Here is a 16,478-nt window from a genome sequence, read left to right on the forward strand (position 1 = left end):
ACTGGCGGGCTCCAACATTTTCAGCAGGGGAAGGGTCACTAGTGAATCACCGCGTCATTCCAGCCACCTGGGTCTGTCGGCCTGTTCCAAACACCTGATTTAGGCAGGGTTGAGCCCCTGGGAGGTGCCACAATTGTTAATTGACCATCTATGTTTAGAGTTACCAGAGCATGTAGGGCCCCCCTCCTGGAGCAGGCCCCACATTCCGCTAGGTGCTGCACAAACATAGAACCAAAAGAGAACCACCCCCCGCCCGCGAAGAGCTGACAACCTAAGTATGAAACAAGCGAGAACAGGTGGCTACAGACAGGTGAGTTCCTTGAAGCAACCATGAGACACTGCCGGTCTGCCTGACGGGCAATGGCCTCTGCGCACCGCGGCCTGAGCATTGGCAAGGGTTTTGCAGGCAAAGCAGATTCGGGGGGTGTCTGCAGGGCCCATGAGGGGCAGTGTGGGAGCTGCCACGAAGGGGCTTGTTTGGAAATACAAGTGGGCGCTGTGGTGGGGGTTGCTCCCCTGCAAAGCTTAATTCCGGGGCCCCTACCAGGGACCTCGCATGGGCAACATGCTGGGCGGAAGACGCCACTTGGAGCCTGGGGCGGCATTGTGCATGACGGAGCAGCTGACTCTCGGTGGGCCGGATCTGGTTGAAAGAAAGCCCTTCCCCCCCCTCCACCTGCGGGATGCAGTTGCCCAGCGCAGAGCCGGCTCCAGGCACCATCTTAACAAGGGGCGGCACCTGCGGCAATTCGGGGGCGGCAGGTCCCTCACTCCCTCTAGGAGCGAAGGACCTGGTGCCGAACTGCCGCCGCCGATCGTGGTGGTTTTTTTTGTTTTTTTTTTGCTTGGGGCGGCAGAAATGCTGGAGCTGGCCCTGGCCCGCGCCACCACTGAATGGGCGACAGAGGCTGAAAATGCCGTCGCAAGAGGCCACTGCAGCGAAATCGACGCTGCTGGAGGGCCAGAGTTGCTGCCACGAAGCTCCCGTTCCCAAATGAGTTTTGCAAGACAGTTTGGGCGTTGTTGAAACCTTCAACCTCCCCAGGTGGGGCAGACGCTAATCCCGACTGCCCTCTGAGCTCCAGTCTGGAGTGATTGTTCCTCCGGGGGAGGGGAGAAGGGAAATTCAGAGCCAGGTGTATGTATGGAGGTGGGGGGTGGCTGTGAAGACTGGGGGCATGGCTGGACATGGCAGAGGGATGCTGAGTCCTGCAGGGAAGGCTGGATGAGGTTAGGCAGGGGAAGTGGTACGCTCATGCTTGGGATCAGCTCAACGGAGCATGAATTTAGGGTTGCGTTAGCATGGACAGGACATGCACACACGCCACAGGCTGGGCTCGGCTATGTGCATTCTTGGCAGGGCCCAGGTCTTTGTTTAGGGCGGTATCTAAGTTATCTCCCTCCCACAGGGAGTTGGAATAACAAGGAGACCGGTGGCACCTTAAATACTAACAGATTTATTTGGGCATAAGCTGTCGTGGGTAAAGACCCATTTCTTCGGATGCATGGAGTGAAATTACAGATACAGGCCTAGATATACCTGGCACACATAGAGAAGGGAGTTACCTTACAAATGGAGAACCAATGTTGAAGGCCAATTCAGTCAGGGTGGATATCCGATTTGTGTCCATTTATTCTTTTCCGTAGAGACTGTCCGGTTTGGCCAATGTACATGGCAGAGGGGCATTGCTGGCACATGATGGCATATATCACATTAGTAGATGTGCAGGTAAATGAGCCCCTGATGGTGTGGCTAGTGGGGTTGGGTCCTATGATGGTGTCACTAGAGTAGATATAGGGGCAAAGAAGGAAACGGGGCTTGTTACAGGGATTGGTTCCTGGGTTGGTGTTTCTGTGGTGTGGTGTGTAGTTGCTGGTGAGTATTTGCATCAGGTTAGGGGGGCTGTCTGTAAGTGAGGACTGGTCTGTCTCCCAAGGCCTGTGAGAGTGGGGGATTGTTTTCCAGGATTGGTTGTAGATCACTGATGATGTGCTGGAGAGGTTTTAGCTCAGGGCTGTATGTGATGGCCAGTGGTGTTCTGTTATTTTCCTTGTTGGGCCTGTCCTGTAGTAGGTGACTTCTGAGTATCCATCTCGCTCTGTCAATCTGTTTCCTCACTTCCCCAGATGGATATTGTAGTTTTAAGAATGCTTGATAGAGATCCTATAGGTGTTTGTCTCTGTCTGAGGGATTGGAGCAAATGTGGTTGTATCTTAGGGCTTGGCTGTAGACAACGGATCGTGTGATGTGTCCTGGATGGAAGCTGGAGGCATGTAGGTAATATAGTGTTCAGTAGGTTTCTGGTATAGGGTGGTGTTTATGTGACCATCACTTATTTGCACTGTAGTGTCCAGGAAATGGATCTCTTGTGTGGACTGGTCCAGGCTGAGGTTGATGGTGGGGTGATATATGCCATCATGTGCCAGCAATGCCCCACATTGGCCAAACTGGACAGTCTCTATGGAAAAGGATAAATAGACACAAATCAGACATCAGGAATGGTAACGTACAAAAGCCAGTAGGAGAACACTTCAATCTCCCTGGACATTCAATAACAGATTTAAAAGTAGCCATTTTTCAACCAAAAAACCTTCAAAAACAGACTTCAAAGAGAAACTGCAGAACTACAATTCATTTTCAAACTCTCCTCAATATTTATTCCACTCTATATGCATCCGAAGAAGTGGGCTGTAGTCCACGAAAGCTTATGCTCTAATAAATTTGTTAGTCTCTAAGGTGCCACAAGTACTCCTGTTCTTTTAACACCATCAGTTTGGGCTTGAATAGGGACTGGGAGTAGCTGGTTCACTACAAAAGCAATTTTTCCTCTCCTGGCATTGACACTCCTCATCAATTATTGTGAGTGGACCACATCCACCCTGACTGAATTGGCCTTGTCAACATTGGTTCTCCATTTGTAAGGTAACTCCCTTCTCTTCATGTGCCAGTATATATCTATGCCTGTATCTGTAACTTTCACTCCATGTATCTGAAGTGGGTTTTTACCCACGACAGCTTATGCCCAAATAAATCTGTTAGTCTTTAAGGTGCCACCAGACTCCTCGTTGTTTTTGTGGCTACAGACTAACACGGCTATTGCTCTGATCCTTGGAGTTGGAATGTGCAGGGAAGGGAATATCTGGCAGGATCTGGTTCACCCATAATTATCCCTGATTAGCACTCCCACCAGCTCCACCAGCAGCGTCTTCCAAGAGGGATTATTGGCGGGGTAGAGATCTTTATCGCCCAATTGATTCATGCCTTTATAATCCACACCCACACGTGATGCACAGACACCTGCCTATTGGACAGGAGTTGGAGCTCAGCACCCACCCGGCACCTCCAGAAAAGATGAATCATGAATGGACAATTTTACTTCTGAGGGAAAAATCAAACGCACGATGACAAAATGGGGACTGGCCAGCCAGGCGGTCATCCTGCTGAAAAGGACCTGGGGGTTCTACTGGGTCAGAATCAACGAGGAGTCTGGTGGCACCTTAAAGACTAACCGATTTATTTGGGCTTAAGCTTTCGTGGGTAAAAACCTCACTTCTTCGGATGTTAGTCTTTAAGGTGCCACCAGACTCCTTGTTGTTTTTGTAGATACAGACTAACACGGCTACCCCCTGATACTTGACACCATGGGTCAGAATGAATATGTCAACAGTGGGAGGACGCTGGGAAAAAGGCTGATATCACTGTGGGGTGGATTAACAGGAACGTTGTAAGTAAGACATGGGAGGTACCTGTCCTGCTCTACTCAGCACTGATGAGGCCTCAGCTGGAGTCCCATGTCCAGCTCTGGGCACCACACTTTAGGACAGATGTGGACAAGTTGGAGAGCAACAAAAGCGATAGAAGGTTTAGAAAACTTGACCTGTGAGGAAAGGTTAAAGAAATGGTGCATGCATAGGCACCGACTTCCTCTCTACCCGGGGTGTGCTTGACTCCCCCTCCACCCCAGGCCCTTCCCCCACTCCATCCCTTCCTCAAAGCCCCCTCTTCCCTCCTCTTCCTGCCCCGCTCCTCTCCCCTCCCCCCAGCCCTCCTGCACATCATGGAACAGCTGATCCATGGTGGGTGGGAGGCACTGGAAGGGAGGGGGAGGCGCTGATCAGTGGGGCTGATAGCAGGCAGGAGGCACTGGTGGGAGGGGGAAATGCTCATCTGTGGGGCTGCCAGTGGGTGCTGAGCACCCACTGTTTTTTTCCTGTGGGTGCTCCAGCCCCAGAGCACCTCCGGAGTTGGTGCCTACGGGTGCATGTTTAGCCTTAAGAAAAGAAGACTGAGCGGGGATCTGGTAATGGCATTCAAACATGTTACAGGCTGTTATAAAGAGGCTGGGAATCAGTAGTTCTCTATGTCCACTGAAGGTAGGACGAGCAGGAATGGGCTTAATCTGCAGCAAAGGAGATTTGAGGTTAGATATTAGGAAACACTTTCTAACTCTCGGGAGTTAAGCTCTGGAACAGGTTTCCAAGGGAGGCTGCAGGATCCCCATGCCTGGAGGTTTTTAAGGACAGGTTGGACAAACCCTGGTCAGGGCTGGTCTAGGGTTATCTCAGCACACTCTCGAGGGTCCTTCCGGCCCCACATTTCTATGGTTCTACATAAATAACTGATTCATGGAGTTTAAGGTCAGAAGACCAGCATGTAATCTGGCCTCCTGCAGAGCACACAGGCCATTACATTCCACCGAGTTACCCCACCCGGAGCTCAATACCCTGGGTTTGTCAAGACGCCAAGATTCATGTTCAGAGATTCCCAGGCCAGAAGGGACCATTGTGAACTTCTAGTCTGACCTGCTGTGTAACACATGCCAGCCCCCCAAATCATTCCTAGAGCAGATCTTCTAGGCAAACATCCAGTCTTCTCTTTGATCCGCTGACCGTTTGAATTCTGAGGCTTTAAACATGCAATTCCTTGCGTCTTAGATCCTTATTGACGTATGTGAACAAGGAACAAAGACGCCGTGTGTTGCTTTGCCTACAGCCAGATCGGGTGTTTTAGTACAATGAGAACAGATAAGAGAGAGAGTTAAAGTGTTGCTGGATGTGGTGGGAGTTCGATATACGACTGTATAACTCCTTTCCCAAGACAAGGTCAAGCAACCAGCTGGGAGGGGTGAAGGGGATGCAGGGGGGAGGTATAAGAAACACTAAAAGCCAAAGAAAAGGTGGCCATGGCCGGTACATAATCTCACTCCCTACCCCTCCCATGGGGTACAAAAGAGGTGGTACCAAAGCCCCCCAGATTCAAGATCCTCCAAAATGGAACATGACCATAAATTGTAAGGGGTGGGACCAGGGGCGGGCACTACAGGTATAATTAAGCCTATTAAGAAGGAGGAGGGGGAAGGGAAAATCTCTACTGCTGTACAGAGCTATGGATATGTTTGCTTGTTAACCGCAATAAACATCGCATTGCCTGCGTTTTGGACTGTGGCCTTCTGCTTTCTGTCTGTGTGATAAGAACCAAGGGGGGGCAGGGGAGCCCTAACATCTGGCCTTTTCTGCAGCCCTCGGATCATTTCCGTGCCTCTTCTCTGCACCCTCTGCCGTTGTCCAACTTCCCTTCAGTAATGTGGACACCGGAGCTGGTTAGCCAGTGTTTATTATTTTTGCAAAGATCGCATGATTTTTAAATGCAAGCTCGTGATTTTTGCCCGTTCCGGCCTAGCGATACAGGGGCTCATGCACGGAAGCGAAATGAGGATTATACAAGCCTCAAAGGTCTGCATGAGCCTCTCCCTGTCCCTTTTCTTAAGTGGTGTGAAACCTGCATGTTGTCTCTTTCATGGAGTGGAACGTTGTGTTTGGCACTGATGCGACCGCTGCTGGAATACTGCATCCAGTTCTGGCATCCATAATTCAAGAAGGCCGATGATCAGTTGGAGAGGGGGCAGAGAAGATCCACCAGAACAAGTAAAGGATTCGAAACCATGCGTTATAGTGACACACGCAAGGAGCTCGGTTTATTCAGTTTAACAAAGAGGAGGTTAAGGGGTGACGTGATCCCAGCCCTTAAGTAGCAATTTGATCATGGAGGCCTCTTCAATCTAGCTAAGATCTAACAAGATCCAATGGCTGGAAGTTGAAGGGAGACTAGAAATATGATGCTATATTTTTAACAGGAAGGGTACTTAATTCTTGAAAGAATGTACCAAGGACCGTAGGGGATTCTCCATCATTGGCTGTTTTTAAGTCAAGCTGGGATTTTTTTTCTAAAAGATCTGCCCTAGTTCAAACAGGAAATAAGTAAATAAATGTAGTTCAGGTGCCTTGTACCCTCATTTTCCTCTATGGGCCAGGCACCGTGGTTTGACTACAGCTCCCATGATGCACCGCAGTCTCCCCCTGTTGCTAAACCACCATGGTGCATTATGGAAGTTGTAGTTTCAGGAGCCTCCTTTTTCTTCTATGGGCCTGGCTCTCTGGCTGGACTAGATCTTCCAAGGTTCAATCTGCATTTGCCCAACACCTCCAGGTTCCTGTGCCGAGTCCAGCGCTGCTGGGTCAGAGATACTGGCTCGTTCTGAAATGGCAAAGAGGGTTTGCATGCTGGGAGCCTGGGATCAAATGTGTCTCCACTCAGTTCCTCATCCAAAGTCAATGGCTCTTGGTGTTCAACAGATTTTTCGCACCGGGGAGGGGAGAAAACACCCCCCTTCTGAAATTTTCCCACCAGGAAATTTCTGTTTCCCTGTGGGAAAACGTTCAAAAAAGAAAGAAAATGAAGGGGGAAACCTATTGTCTCACATTGTTTCCTAACTTTGGCCAGCACCAAAGAATGAAAAAGTGGGAGGGAGGTTTCACAAACTTTTGTCCCATTTTCTGCCCATTGGGGAAAGAGAAAGTAGCTATTTCCTGCTTACCCACACTTTGGAATCTTCCCCCAGGGGAAGTTCCGCATTTTCCCATGGAACAGTCCATTTCTGACCCGACCCGCTTTTCCAACCAGCTGACAGGGAAGGGAAGCAAGGGACGGTGGGTGGGATGGCTTAGTGGTTAGTGCACACACCTTGAACTTGGAGACCAGGTTCAAGTCATTCGTCTGCTACAGACTTCCTGTGTGAGCATGGACAAATCGCTTAGCTGCTCCGTGCCTCAGTTTCCCCAGCTATATAATGGGGAGAATAGCCCTGCTTTGCCTCAAATGGGTGTGTGAGGATAAAGACATTGGCAATTGTGAGGCGCACAGATGCTGCAGCGAGGTGTTATACTTACAGGGCATGGTGCTACACTAAGAAGAAGGTGTGAAATCATGTGGTGCGTCCATGAACTAACCGCTCCCAGCAGCAGAGGGCTTTTATTATTTAACATCTGTGCACAGAGCCAGGAGGGACAATCTGGCTAATGCACCTGCAACGGCACTGTACGGACCCTATGCGGCAGCACAGGTCAGAGAGGGAGGGATACCGCAGTGTCCTAAGGTACCGAGGATCAGTTGTTGTTCATGATCTCCCGGATCCAGTCGATGTATTTACAGACGCTGACGTAGACACCTGGTTTGTTGGGCAGTGCGCATGTCTGGGTCCCCCAAGACACAATGCCTTGGAGTTTCCCATTGCAGAGTAGGGGTCCCCCGGAATCTCCCTAGAAGGAGACAGACAACACTACATCACGGCCAAGAACGACAGGCAAAAATGCACCTCAGAAACAACATTATCAAATCTACAATGCCGTGACAAGAGTGCTCTGCATCTGGATATGGGTACAGAGCAGAGCGCACCCGAAAAGAGGGTCTTTTCCAGTAGAAACAATCAACAAAAATGATAACCAATTTCACTTTTGCCCACATTTTCCACACAACTTCTTGATTTTCTTCGTCAAAAATTCAAATACCAAAGTAGTTTGGCCCCAACTGAAATATTTCAACTTGGATGGGAAGCGACGTGCAGGGGAAGTCATTTGTAGCACAACGCGTTTGACTGGTTTTATAGCATCCAGCATGTTACATACTCTTAAGCGCCACCTATTGGCACCGTTTGCCTTGACGAACTATTTGCTAGGGACATTTTCCACAGAAACTGCTTTTCGATGGAAAATTGGGGTTTCGACTCAAGTAAATTTTGCTGAAAAGTATATGTTGGCAAAAAACCAACTGCCTGAAAAACATTATAGTTCCATCTGGAAAGGACATAAGAACATAAAAATGGTCAATGGTCCATCTAGCCCAGCATCCTGTCTTCTGACAGTGGCTGGTGCCAGATGCTTAAGAGGGAATGAACAGAACAGGGCAATTATCGAGTGATCCATCCCCTGCTGTCCAGTCCCATCTTCTGGCAGTCAGAGGCTGAGGGACACCCAGAGCATGGGGTTGCATCCATGGCCATCTTGACTAATAGCCACTGATGGACCTATCTTCCATGAACTTCTCCAGAAGTTCTCTTTTTTGAATACAGTAAATTTTTTGGCCTTCACAACATCCCCTGGGAACAAGTTCCACAGGCTGACTGCATGTTGTGTGAAGAAGTTTTGTTTGTTTTAAACCCGTGATACTTCATGGGAATTGTGGTTCAGATACCTCATGTTCTCCTCTATAGTCCCCAACCGGACTACACTTCCTAGGATGCACCACGGTCTCCACTCTTGGAGAGGGGAGGTGGTGCATCATGGAAGTCCTAGGTTGTGGTGCATGATGGGAGAAGTTGTCTGGCTGAGGAGTCCAGCCTATAGAGAACGGGGACATGTGCTACCTGAACTACAACTCCTACGAAGCATCACAGTGGCCTTTCCAGATTTTTGTTTCTCTGGCATTTGGTTTGTCGCCAAAACAATTAAATTTTCATGGAGAGCAGACACTTTTCACCATAAGCTTAGTTTTGTCGAAAACCCACTTTCGCCATTTCTATGGAAAATTTCCAACCAGCCCTAGCAAATAGCTCGTCAAGGCAAAAGGTGCCAATAGGTGGCGCTCAAGAGTATGTCACACATGTCCTGGGTGTTGTAAGACCCACCAAACGGCTCTTCCCATCAGCAACTTTAATTCCTCTTTGTGGCTGAACAGAGGGCCTGAGGCCTTTCAGGAGCAAAATTCCCCTCCCTGCTGTGATGCAAATGCACAGGGATACACGTGAATAGCTCATCAGCAGACCCCAAAGGGATTGCACAGCTAGGGAACGAAAGCATGGGCGGTATCATTCTTGTCTGCCACTAGATGGCGATCTTCAGGAACAGTGCAGTCCCAAGGACTCTGCATTTTGCTGGAGGGAAATAGCTCGTTAAAGGTGAAGGGGGCACCAGGAACCCATGCAGCAGCCACTAGAGGGGGCTGTGAGCCGTTCGGTGTCCACCTGTGCTGTGCACAGTCACTTTCTTCTGACACTGAACAAGGAGCTCTATTCTAATAAAGGAATTGGCATTATCCTCGAAAGCTGCTCTGTCCCCCTCTTCCGCTTCATTCCTGATTATGACAATCCCCAGCCCCTCCCACTGACTGGATTCTTGCTACCACTTTAAAACTACAGGCCAACATTTTTCAAAAATGCCTTTTGTTTAGGTTGCCACTAACTGGCTAGGAAAGAAAGTCCAATGGTTAAGGTGCCGACTTGGGTTCTGGGTGCCCGGGGTTCAATCCCCCCCCCTTTACAAAAAAAGCAGTCTAAGCAGACAGGGGGACTGAGGTAAGGAGAGAGGAGAAGTGATTTGCCCAAGGTCAACCAGTGGCAAAAGAACCCAGGTGTCCTGACTTCTAAGCCAGCACCTTTGTCTAAGTCTCTTGATGGCTACTTGCATGGCCATAGCATGGCCATAATTTTTCCCTTATTCTCCATTATGCAGAGGGGGAAACTGAGGCACAGAGTGGGGAGAAGTGATTTGGCCAAGGTAACCCAGCAGGAACTGGGAATAGAACAAAGGTGTCCGGATTCCTTGCCACGCTGATTCTAGGCATGGGAGGAGCAGGCATTTTTATTATACCTGAGATGGGGAAACTGAGGCACAGAGCAGAGCAGTCACTTGCCGCAGCAGGTGGGGCTGGGATTTTCAAACCCAGCTTGGGAGAGGGCAGTGGGGAAGGAAATGTGGTTGTTCTGCTTCTATTTAAATTCACAGACAGTGGGAAACATAGACCCCCAGTGCCTACACTCCCCTGCTCTAACGTGTGGACCACGCTGCCGACATGGGGGCAGAACGAGAAGATCCGGGCTTTTTGTTGTCGTAGGAAGCCCCCCCCCCCCCCCCCCCAGGGACACAAGAGGCGGTGGCAGGTTTATGCCCCCCTTTCCATTGTCCAAAGCAGAGCACTGGAAGATTTCAGAGAACTTCTTGTCTTTGCAGCCACAACGCGATCGTTTTTATGACTGGGGTTTATCTGGGCTACTCCAACCCTCCCCTGTTAAGACATGTCTGCCCATTAGCTACTCAGATCCTACTGCAACAATCAGATAAGCAAGTCCCACCCATTATAATTGCACTCATTCGCTTCTGCTCTTTGTCCTGGTTTCCTGAGAACTCTGGAGTTCACCTCCAGACTTGCCAAACTCTGGTGAGGCTCAGAATATTCAGGGCTTTCCTTACCCCCCCCCGCCCCCCCCTCCCCGCTCCCAAAGTCACGGGCAGGGCCGGCTCCAGGCACCAGCACAGGAAGCAGGTGCTTGGGGCAGCCAATGGAGAGGGGCGGCACGTCCAGGTCTTCGGCAGCAATTCATCGGCCGGTCTCTCAGTCCTTCTCGGAGGGAAGGACCGTCCGCCGAATTGCCACCAAAGAATGAAGCAGCACAGTAGAGCCGCCACCAAAGTGCCGCCGATCGCGGCTTTATCTTTTTTTTTTTCTTCGCCGCTTGGGGCGGCAAAAAAACTGGAGCCGGCCCTGGTCATGGGATTCTCGCTGTAATAATTTCGCTTAATTTTGGTCGTTGGTTTCAGCGCTGATGGCCTGTGATATACAGGAGGCTAAATGGGCTGGTGATCTCGTCTCGCCTGGAACTCTGTGATTTTATGACTATGGGAGGAGAGCTGAGCAAAAACATTTTCGCTCAAAGCTTTCTTTCGGTGAAAGGTGGAGGTCTGGTGACATGGAACCGTTTTGTGACTTCACCTCCATTTCACCGAATCTGTTTCTCCTCTTCTCCTCTGAAACATCAAAATGGGTCGTCTCGCCAGTTTGGAAACCAAACCTGGCCATTTTCCGGCTCACAATGACTTTGCTCTTCACAATTTCCTTTTAAAACTAATCCTAGTTACAAAGGGTCACAAATGAAAGGAAATATTTTGATTTTGTCAAAATGAAACCTTCCCCTCGACCCAAAGCTAGCTTTTCTGACTTTTAGATTGACCAAAAATTATGAAAATTTTCATATGCGGTTGGAGCAGGAATGAATTTTTTTCCTGATTTTCTGGAGTGGCCAGAGACCTGAAAAATCCATTATTGCTCTGGTCAGTGTAGGAGAATCTCAGTTCTGATTTAAAAAATAAAGTATCTTTCTAACCCTCTTGGGGTGGAAAGATATGATCCCTGGAGAGGGTCAATAGCCAGACAGCAGAAAACAGGTCAATTCTACAGAGCGATCTGGATTGCATAGTTAACGGTGCTCACGTAACCAACATGCATCTTAGTGTAGCTCTAGGCAGCCTTGTACATCGAACTTGGGTAGATACAGGAGTATATGGGTGAAATTTTCCACCCGAGTTGATCTGAGCATCCCTCCTAGACATCAGAACTGGGCAGAGTTAAGAGCAATCACACAACGAGGCGGAGTTACGGATGCTCTAGCTCGACCCGCAGATATGGGCTGAATGCAGTAATCCCTGGGGAGGTTTTCCAGCCTGGGCTATGCAGCAGGGCACCCTGGGTGGGCAGAATGGTGAGTCCTGGCCTTGAAAGCTATAGAAAACCACTCAAGAATCCATCTGAGTTGGTCTCACCGTCCTCCCATTCTCTCTCCCCTCTCTTGGTCCCATCCCTGCACAAGCTGCTCCCAAGGCAGTAGGACCAGAAGGCCAGCCCTCAAATCCCGCCTTCAGCTATACCATCCCCTCACCTGGCACGAGTCTATTCCCCCTTCCAGCACCCCAGCACACAGCATGTTCTCGGTGTAGTAGCGAGGGTAGATACTGCGGCACAGTTCCTTGGAGAAAATGGAGACGTTGCCACAGTGGAGAACCGGTGGGAAGTACACTACAGAAAACAACAACACAACACAATGGATATTTTGTCAGTGGGAGAAAGATTTAGAGTTAGATCCCGGGCGGGGGTCATTGGACACAGCCCCAGTGACGTAGGGTTAGACCCAGGGCCGGGGTCACTGGACACAGCCCCAGTGACGTAGGGTTAGACCCAGGGCCGGGGTCATTGGACACAGCCCCAGTGACGTAGGGTTAGACCCAGGGCCGGGGTCAGTGGACACAGCCCCAGTGACGTAGGTTTAGACCCGGGGCCGGGGTCAATGGACACAGCCCCAGTGACGTAGGGTTAGATCCCGGGCCGAGGTCATTGGACAGGAAAATCATTTCCCACCCACCTCGAACCAGGATGATTTATATGCCCATTGGCTTAGAAGTGAACAATCAATAGGTTGCTTTCAAGCACGGCTCACAACCCCGTTTAACTGATGAGCATATAACCAGCCACGTTACTCATGTCTCCACACACCTAGAACCTGACTCCTAGGCACATGTAAACCTTTCGTAAATCAGACTACTGCTAGTTGGAAAATGGAGAGGGGGGGAATTTCATCTTTTCCTCAAAGTAATACACAATCTCTGAACTTGTTTCTGTTTTAGGCCAAAAATTTTCCTGTTTCACCCCCCAAAATCTACAACTTTCCTCCAAACCCCCCCCCTCCACCCCCGCCCCCCTTCAGGTTCTGGCCAAAATCTGTTTTCATTTTTAGCCAAAAACTTTCATTTTTGGCCAAAGTCTTCTCCGATTTCCAGCCCAAATGTTTTTGGCGGAAGTTTTTCAGCGCTCATTTTTTCAACCATAAATCAAACTTTTCCCAGGAAGCAGCCCCATGCCATGGACATGTTCAACTGATCAGCCATCCAATTTTACGCTGGTGGTGGTGGTGGGGGGGAGATACAATTTCGATGGCAAATTTCTCAATGGCTCTAAATGGAACCTCAGGAATGCTCGATTGCTGAAAGAAAACAACAAAATAAATGCATTCCTGGGAAAGTTTTCAGGGGAAATGGCCATAAAAATTGCTGAGGCAAACAGGGATGTGGCAAGAAAGAAGAAGAAATATGGGGGGCTTGTCTCGTTTTTCCGACCTGCTGGCTCCTTCCCCCTTGAAGCTAAGCCTGCCCCCCAACATTGGTGTTACCGTACATTGAGGGCTTTTTGTTGTTCCCCATCCGGATATCACACATTCCTCCCCGGAGGAGGGGCAACTGGTAGGTAGCTCCAGGGGTTGGACATTTTTGTTGAAGTTAGCCGGGGTGAGCAATTTGATGAGCATGATGTCATTGTCCTTGCTGGCGGGGTTATAGCCGGGGTGGAGGATCATTTTGTCTGAGAGTCTCAGCTGCTCTGTCCAGTCCAGATGCTTGATGTTGTGCTCTCCCAGGCGCACACTGATGGGGCTGCAGAGAAACAGACGCATGTCAGAAAAGCGTGGGGTGGGGGACCTAGGCCATGGTGGGAACTGGGCACTGGTTGTTGGGCTGGAATCCCTGGGGGAGGTTCTCTGGCCTGGGCTATATAGGAGGTCAAACTGGATGGGTAGAACATGAATGTAGGGAATCCATGAATCTCTGAAGGTGGAGTTAAGGGTACACACGCAAGGGGGTGGAGTTAAGGGTACACACACAAGGGGGCGGAGTTAAGGGTGTGCTAGCTCAACCATCAGATATGGGCTGGATGCAGAAATCACTAGGCGTGGCTATGAGGTCAAACACAGGCACAATCCCATGGGCACAGAAACATCCTTTTACAAATACACATATACACAATCATATATACACTCCCCCTCCCAATTTACAGTCACACGTGCTCTCCCCAAACACACAAATGCACGATTGTACTCTCACAATCACAATCACACATGTGCTCCCCCACACATGCACAAATGCATAAGCACACTCTCACACCAACTCCCAATCACACACTACTCAAAATACACACATGCACAATTGCACTCTCACACTCACAATCACACATGCCCTCCCCAAAACATTCACAAATGCTCAAGCACACTCTCACAATCACACACCTCCTCCCCAACATATTCACAACATGCCCAACCGTGCTCTCAGACCCACTCACAAACACACATACCCTACCCAACACATGTACACACACCTGCACAAGTGCACTCTCACACCCATTCACAATCAGACATACAATTCCCAACACGTGCACAACCACACTGTCACACCCACTTACAATCACACACCCACTCAGTTACACACAGACCCTCTCCCCTACATACACACCCTCTCCACCTCGCCCGACGTCCCCACAAACCTACACTCACCAGCTGACGTGGCAGTGGGCTGCGGTGATCACCCAGTTCCTGGCAATCAGGGTCCCTCCACAGTTGAGCTGGGGGCCCACAAAGAGGGCGGCCTGCCAGGGCACGGAGTGAGGCGTGCAGGGGGCACCACCGATGATCCGGTTATTCTGGCTGGTCACTGGGAGGCAAAGCAGAAACGTTCACAACTGGGGAGGGAGGGGAAGCTCTGTGATGTTGCAGCACTACCCTGCTTTGCCCCAGTTCAGATCAGGTCCCCCAGCTCCTTCCTCCTCTTGCTTCAGTGTCTGATTCAAATTCGCCCCAGGTGCAGCCAGTGGAAATTAGAAAACGTCACCAAACCGTGCCCTCACCATTAGCCATCTCAGTCCCCCGGCATTTCTGTCTCCGACCTGACCATCACCGCAGCCTCTGGGTGCCTCACCCCTTTAGCACAGTGACCCTCACCACCACCTCTGGAAGGCTGGGCAGGGCTATTGTCCCCTTTGTACACTAGAGGATGTAGTAAGAAGAGGGCCTGAAACATAAGCCCATGTATCAGAGGCCTGGTATGAGGCCTGAGGCCTGAACTTAAGTAGTCAAAACTGTGCTGACATGAAGCAAAGGCAGGTTGTGAGCAAGAGGCAGGCCCTGCTCACAGAATTTGGCAAGCACAGGGCTGATATTGCAAAAACACACATTCCTCAGAGGTGTTAGGCATAGGACACTCACACAAACACATTCTAGAAGGGTGGTACCGGAACACCTTGATACCAAATACACTCCCCAAAGATAACTGGAACATGCTGTCCCATCTTAAAGATAAGGGCAGGATGACAGCATGATGGATAGAGATGTTTTGATTGAGCCTACAGGTACAAGGCAATAGATGGTGCCTTAAGACATCAGTGGCAATACGTAACTTGTTTGTATTGGGCTATAAAGATGCATCTCAGAGGGAGTGTCTTTGGCCAGCTGAGGGGGCAGTGGAAAGTCCTGCCACTGACTGAGATGGTCCATACATGTGCTAGTGTAGCTGTAGACATTGATCCGGGGAGCTAGGACCGTGCTTTGTTGACAATAAACCTGGCCTGGTGCCTTCACACCTTAACCGATCTTGTGGTCATTGGGCGGTTCGTTTGAGGTCTGCTGCGCAGGGCTGGGATGGCATACGGCGGGAACACACATGTGCAACCGAACATCTGATGACATTGGTGACCCCAACGTTTTGACCACTACTTTAGTTCAGGCCTCATACCAGGCCTCTGATACAAGGCCTTATGTTTCAGGCCCTCTTCTTACTACATGGGAAACTGAGGCACAGAGCAGCAATGTGACTTAACCGAGGTCACACCATGTCTGTGTTGGGGCAGAATCGAAGCCACGTCCCGCACATCCCAGGCCTGTGCGCTAACCACTGGGCCATCATTCCTGGCTCCCGTTTGCAATCGATCGTTAGCAATTAAAATCATCTCGAAGGGGGGACTCCTTATTTGCTTCACAGGCACCTGCTTAAAGTGCAAAGCCATGCCACCCCGTCTCTCACAAAACCGTGCACACAGACCGGAAATCAGCGTACATTCTGATCAGGGGGGATAATTAATCACTGGACCCAGTGACGAGGATTCTTCGTCACTGACAACTTTGACATCAAGATGGGGCATTTTACAGAAAGCTCAGCTTTGGGATCATTTGGGAGCCGTTTGCAGGCCTGCGTGATGCAGGAGGCCAACCCAGATGATCACAATGGTCCCATCTGGCCTTGAAAACACACCCACCTGGGTGCACACACAAGCCTGCAGATGTGCACGCTGAGAAATACACCCTCCCACACACTAGGCTTGCCAACATTCTACTTGCACAAAACCAAACACCCTTGCCCCACCCCTCCTCCAAAGCACCGCCTCTTATCCGAGCCCCCCCCCCCCCCCCCCATCGCTCGCTCTCCCCACCCTCACTCAGTTGCTCATTTTCACGAGGCTGGGGCAGGGGGTTGGAGTGTGTGAGGGGGTGAGGACTCTGACTGGGGATGCAGACTCAGGTGGGGCTGGGGATGAGGGGTTGGGGTGCAGGAGGGGGCTC

The 16,478-nt window shown here is 50.2% G+C and overlaps 1 protein-coding gene across 1 annotated transcript in view; it reads right to left on the reverse strand.

The window, feature by feature from the left end:
* Positions 1-7,297: 7,297 nt before the first annotated feature.
* The window catches only part of LOC117888553 (trypsin-like), a 10,541-nt gene continuing 1,360 nt past the window's right edge, over positions 7,298-16,478 (reverse strand). The window contains exons 2-5 of the mRNA XM_034792067.1: positions 14,421-14,577; positions 13,274-13,527; positions 11,985-12,121; positions 7,298-7,596 (exon numbers count right to left, since the gene is read on the reverse strand). Coding sequence (XP_034647958.1) covers positions 7,444-7,596; positions 11,985-12,121; positions 13,274-13,527; positions 14,421-14,577 — 701 coding nt within the window. The 3' untranslated portion in view covers positions 7,298-7,443. The remainder of the gene's footprint in view (positions 7,597-11,984; positions 12,122-13,273; positions 13,528-14,420; positions 14,578-16,478) is intronic.

Source organism: Trachemys scripta, chromosome 16, assembly GCF_013100865.1.
Source record: "Trachemys scripta elegans isolate TJP31775 chromosome 16, CAS_Tse_1.0, whole genome shotgun sequence".
NCBI lineage: Eukaryota > Metazoa > Chordata > Testudines > Emydidae > Trachemys > Trachemys scripta.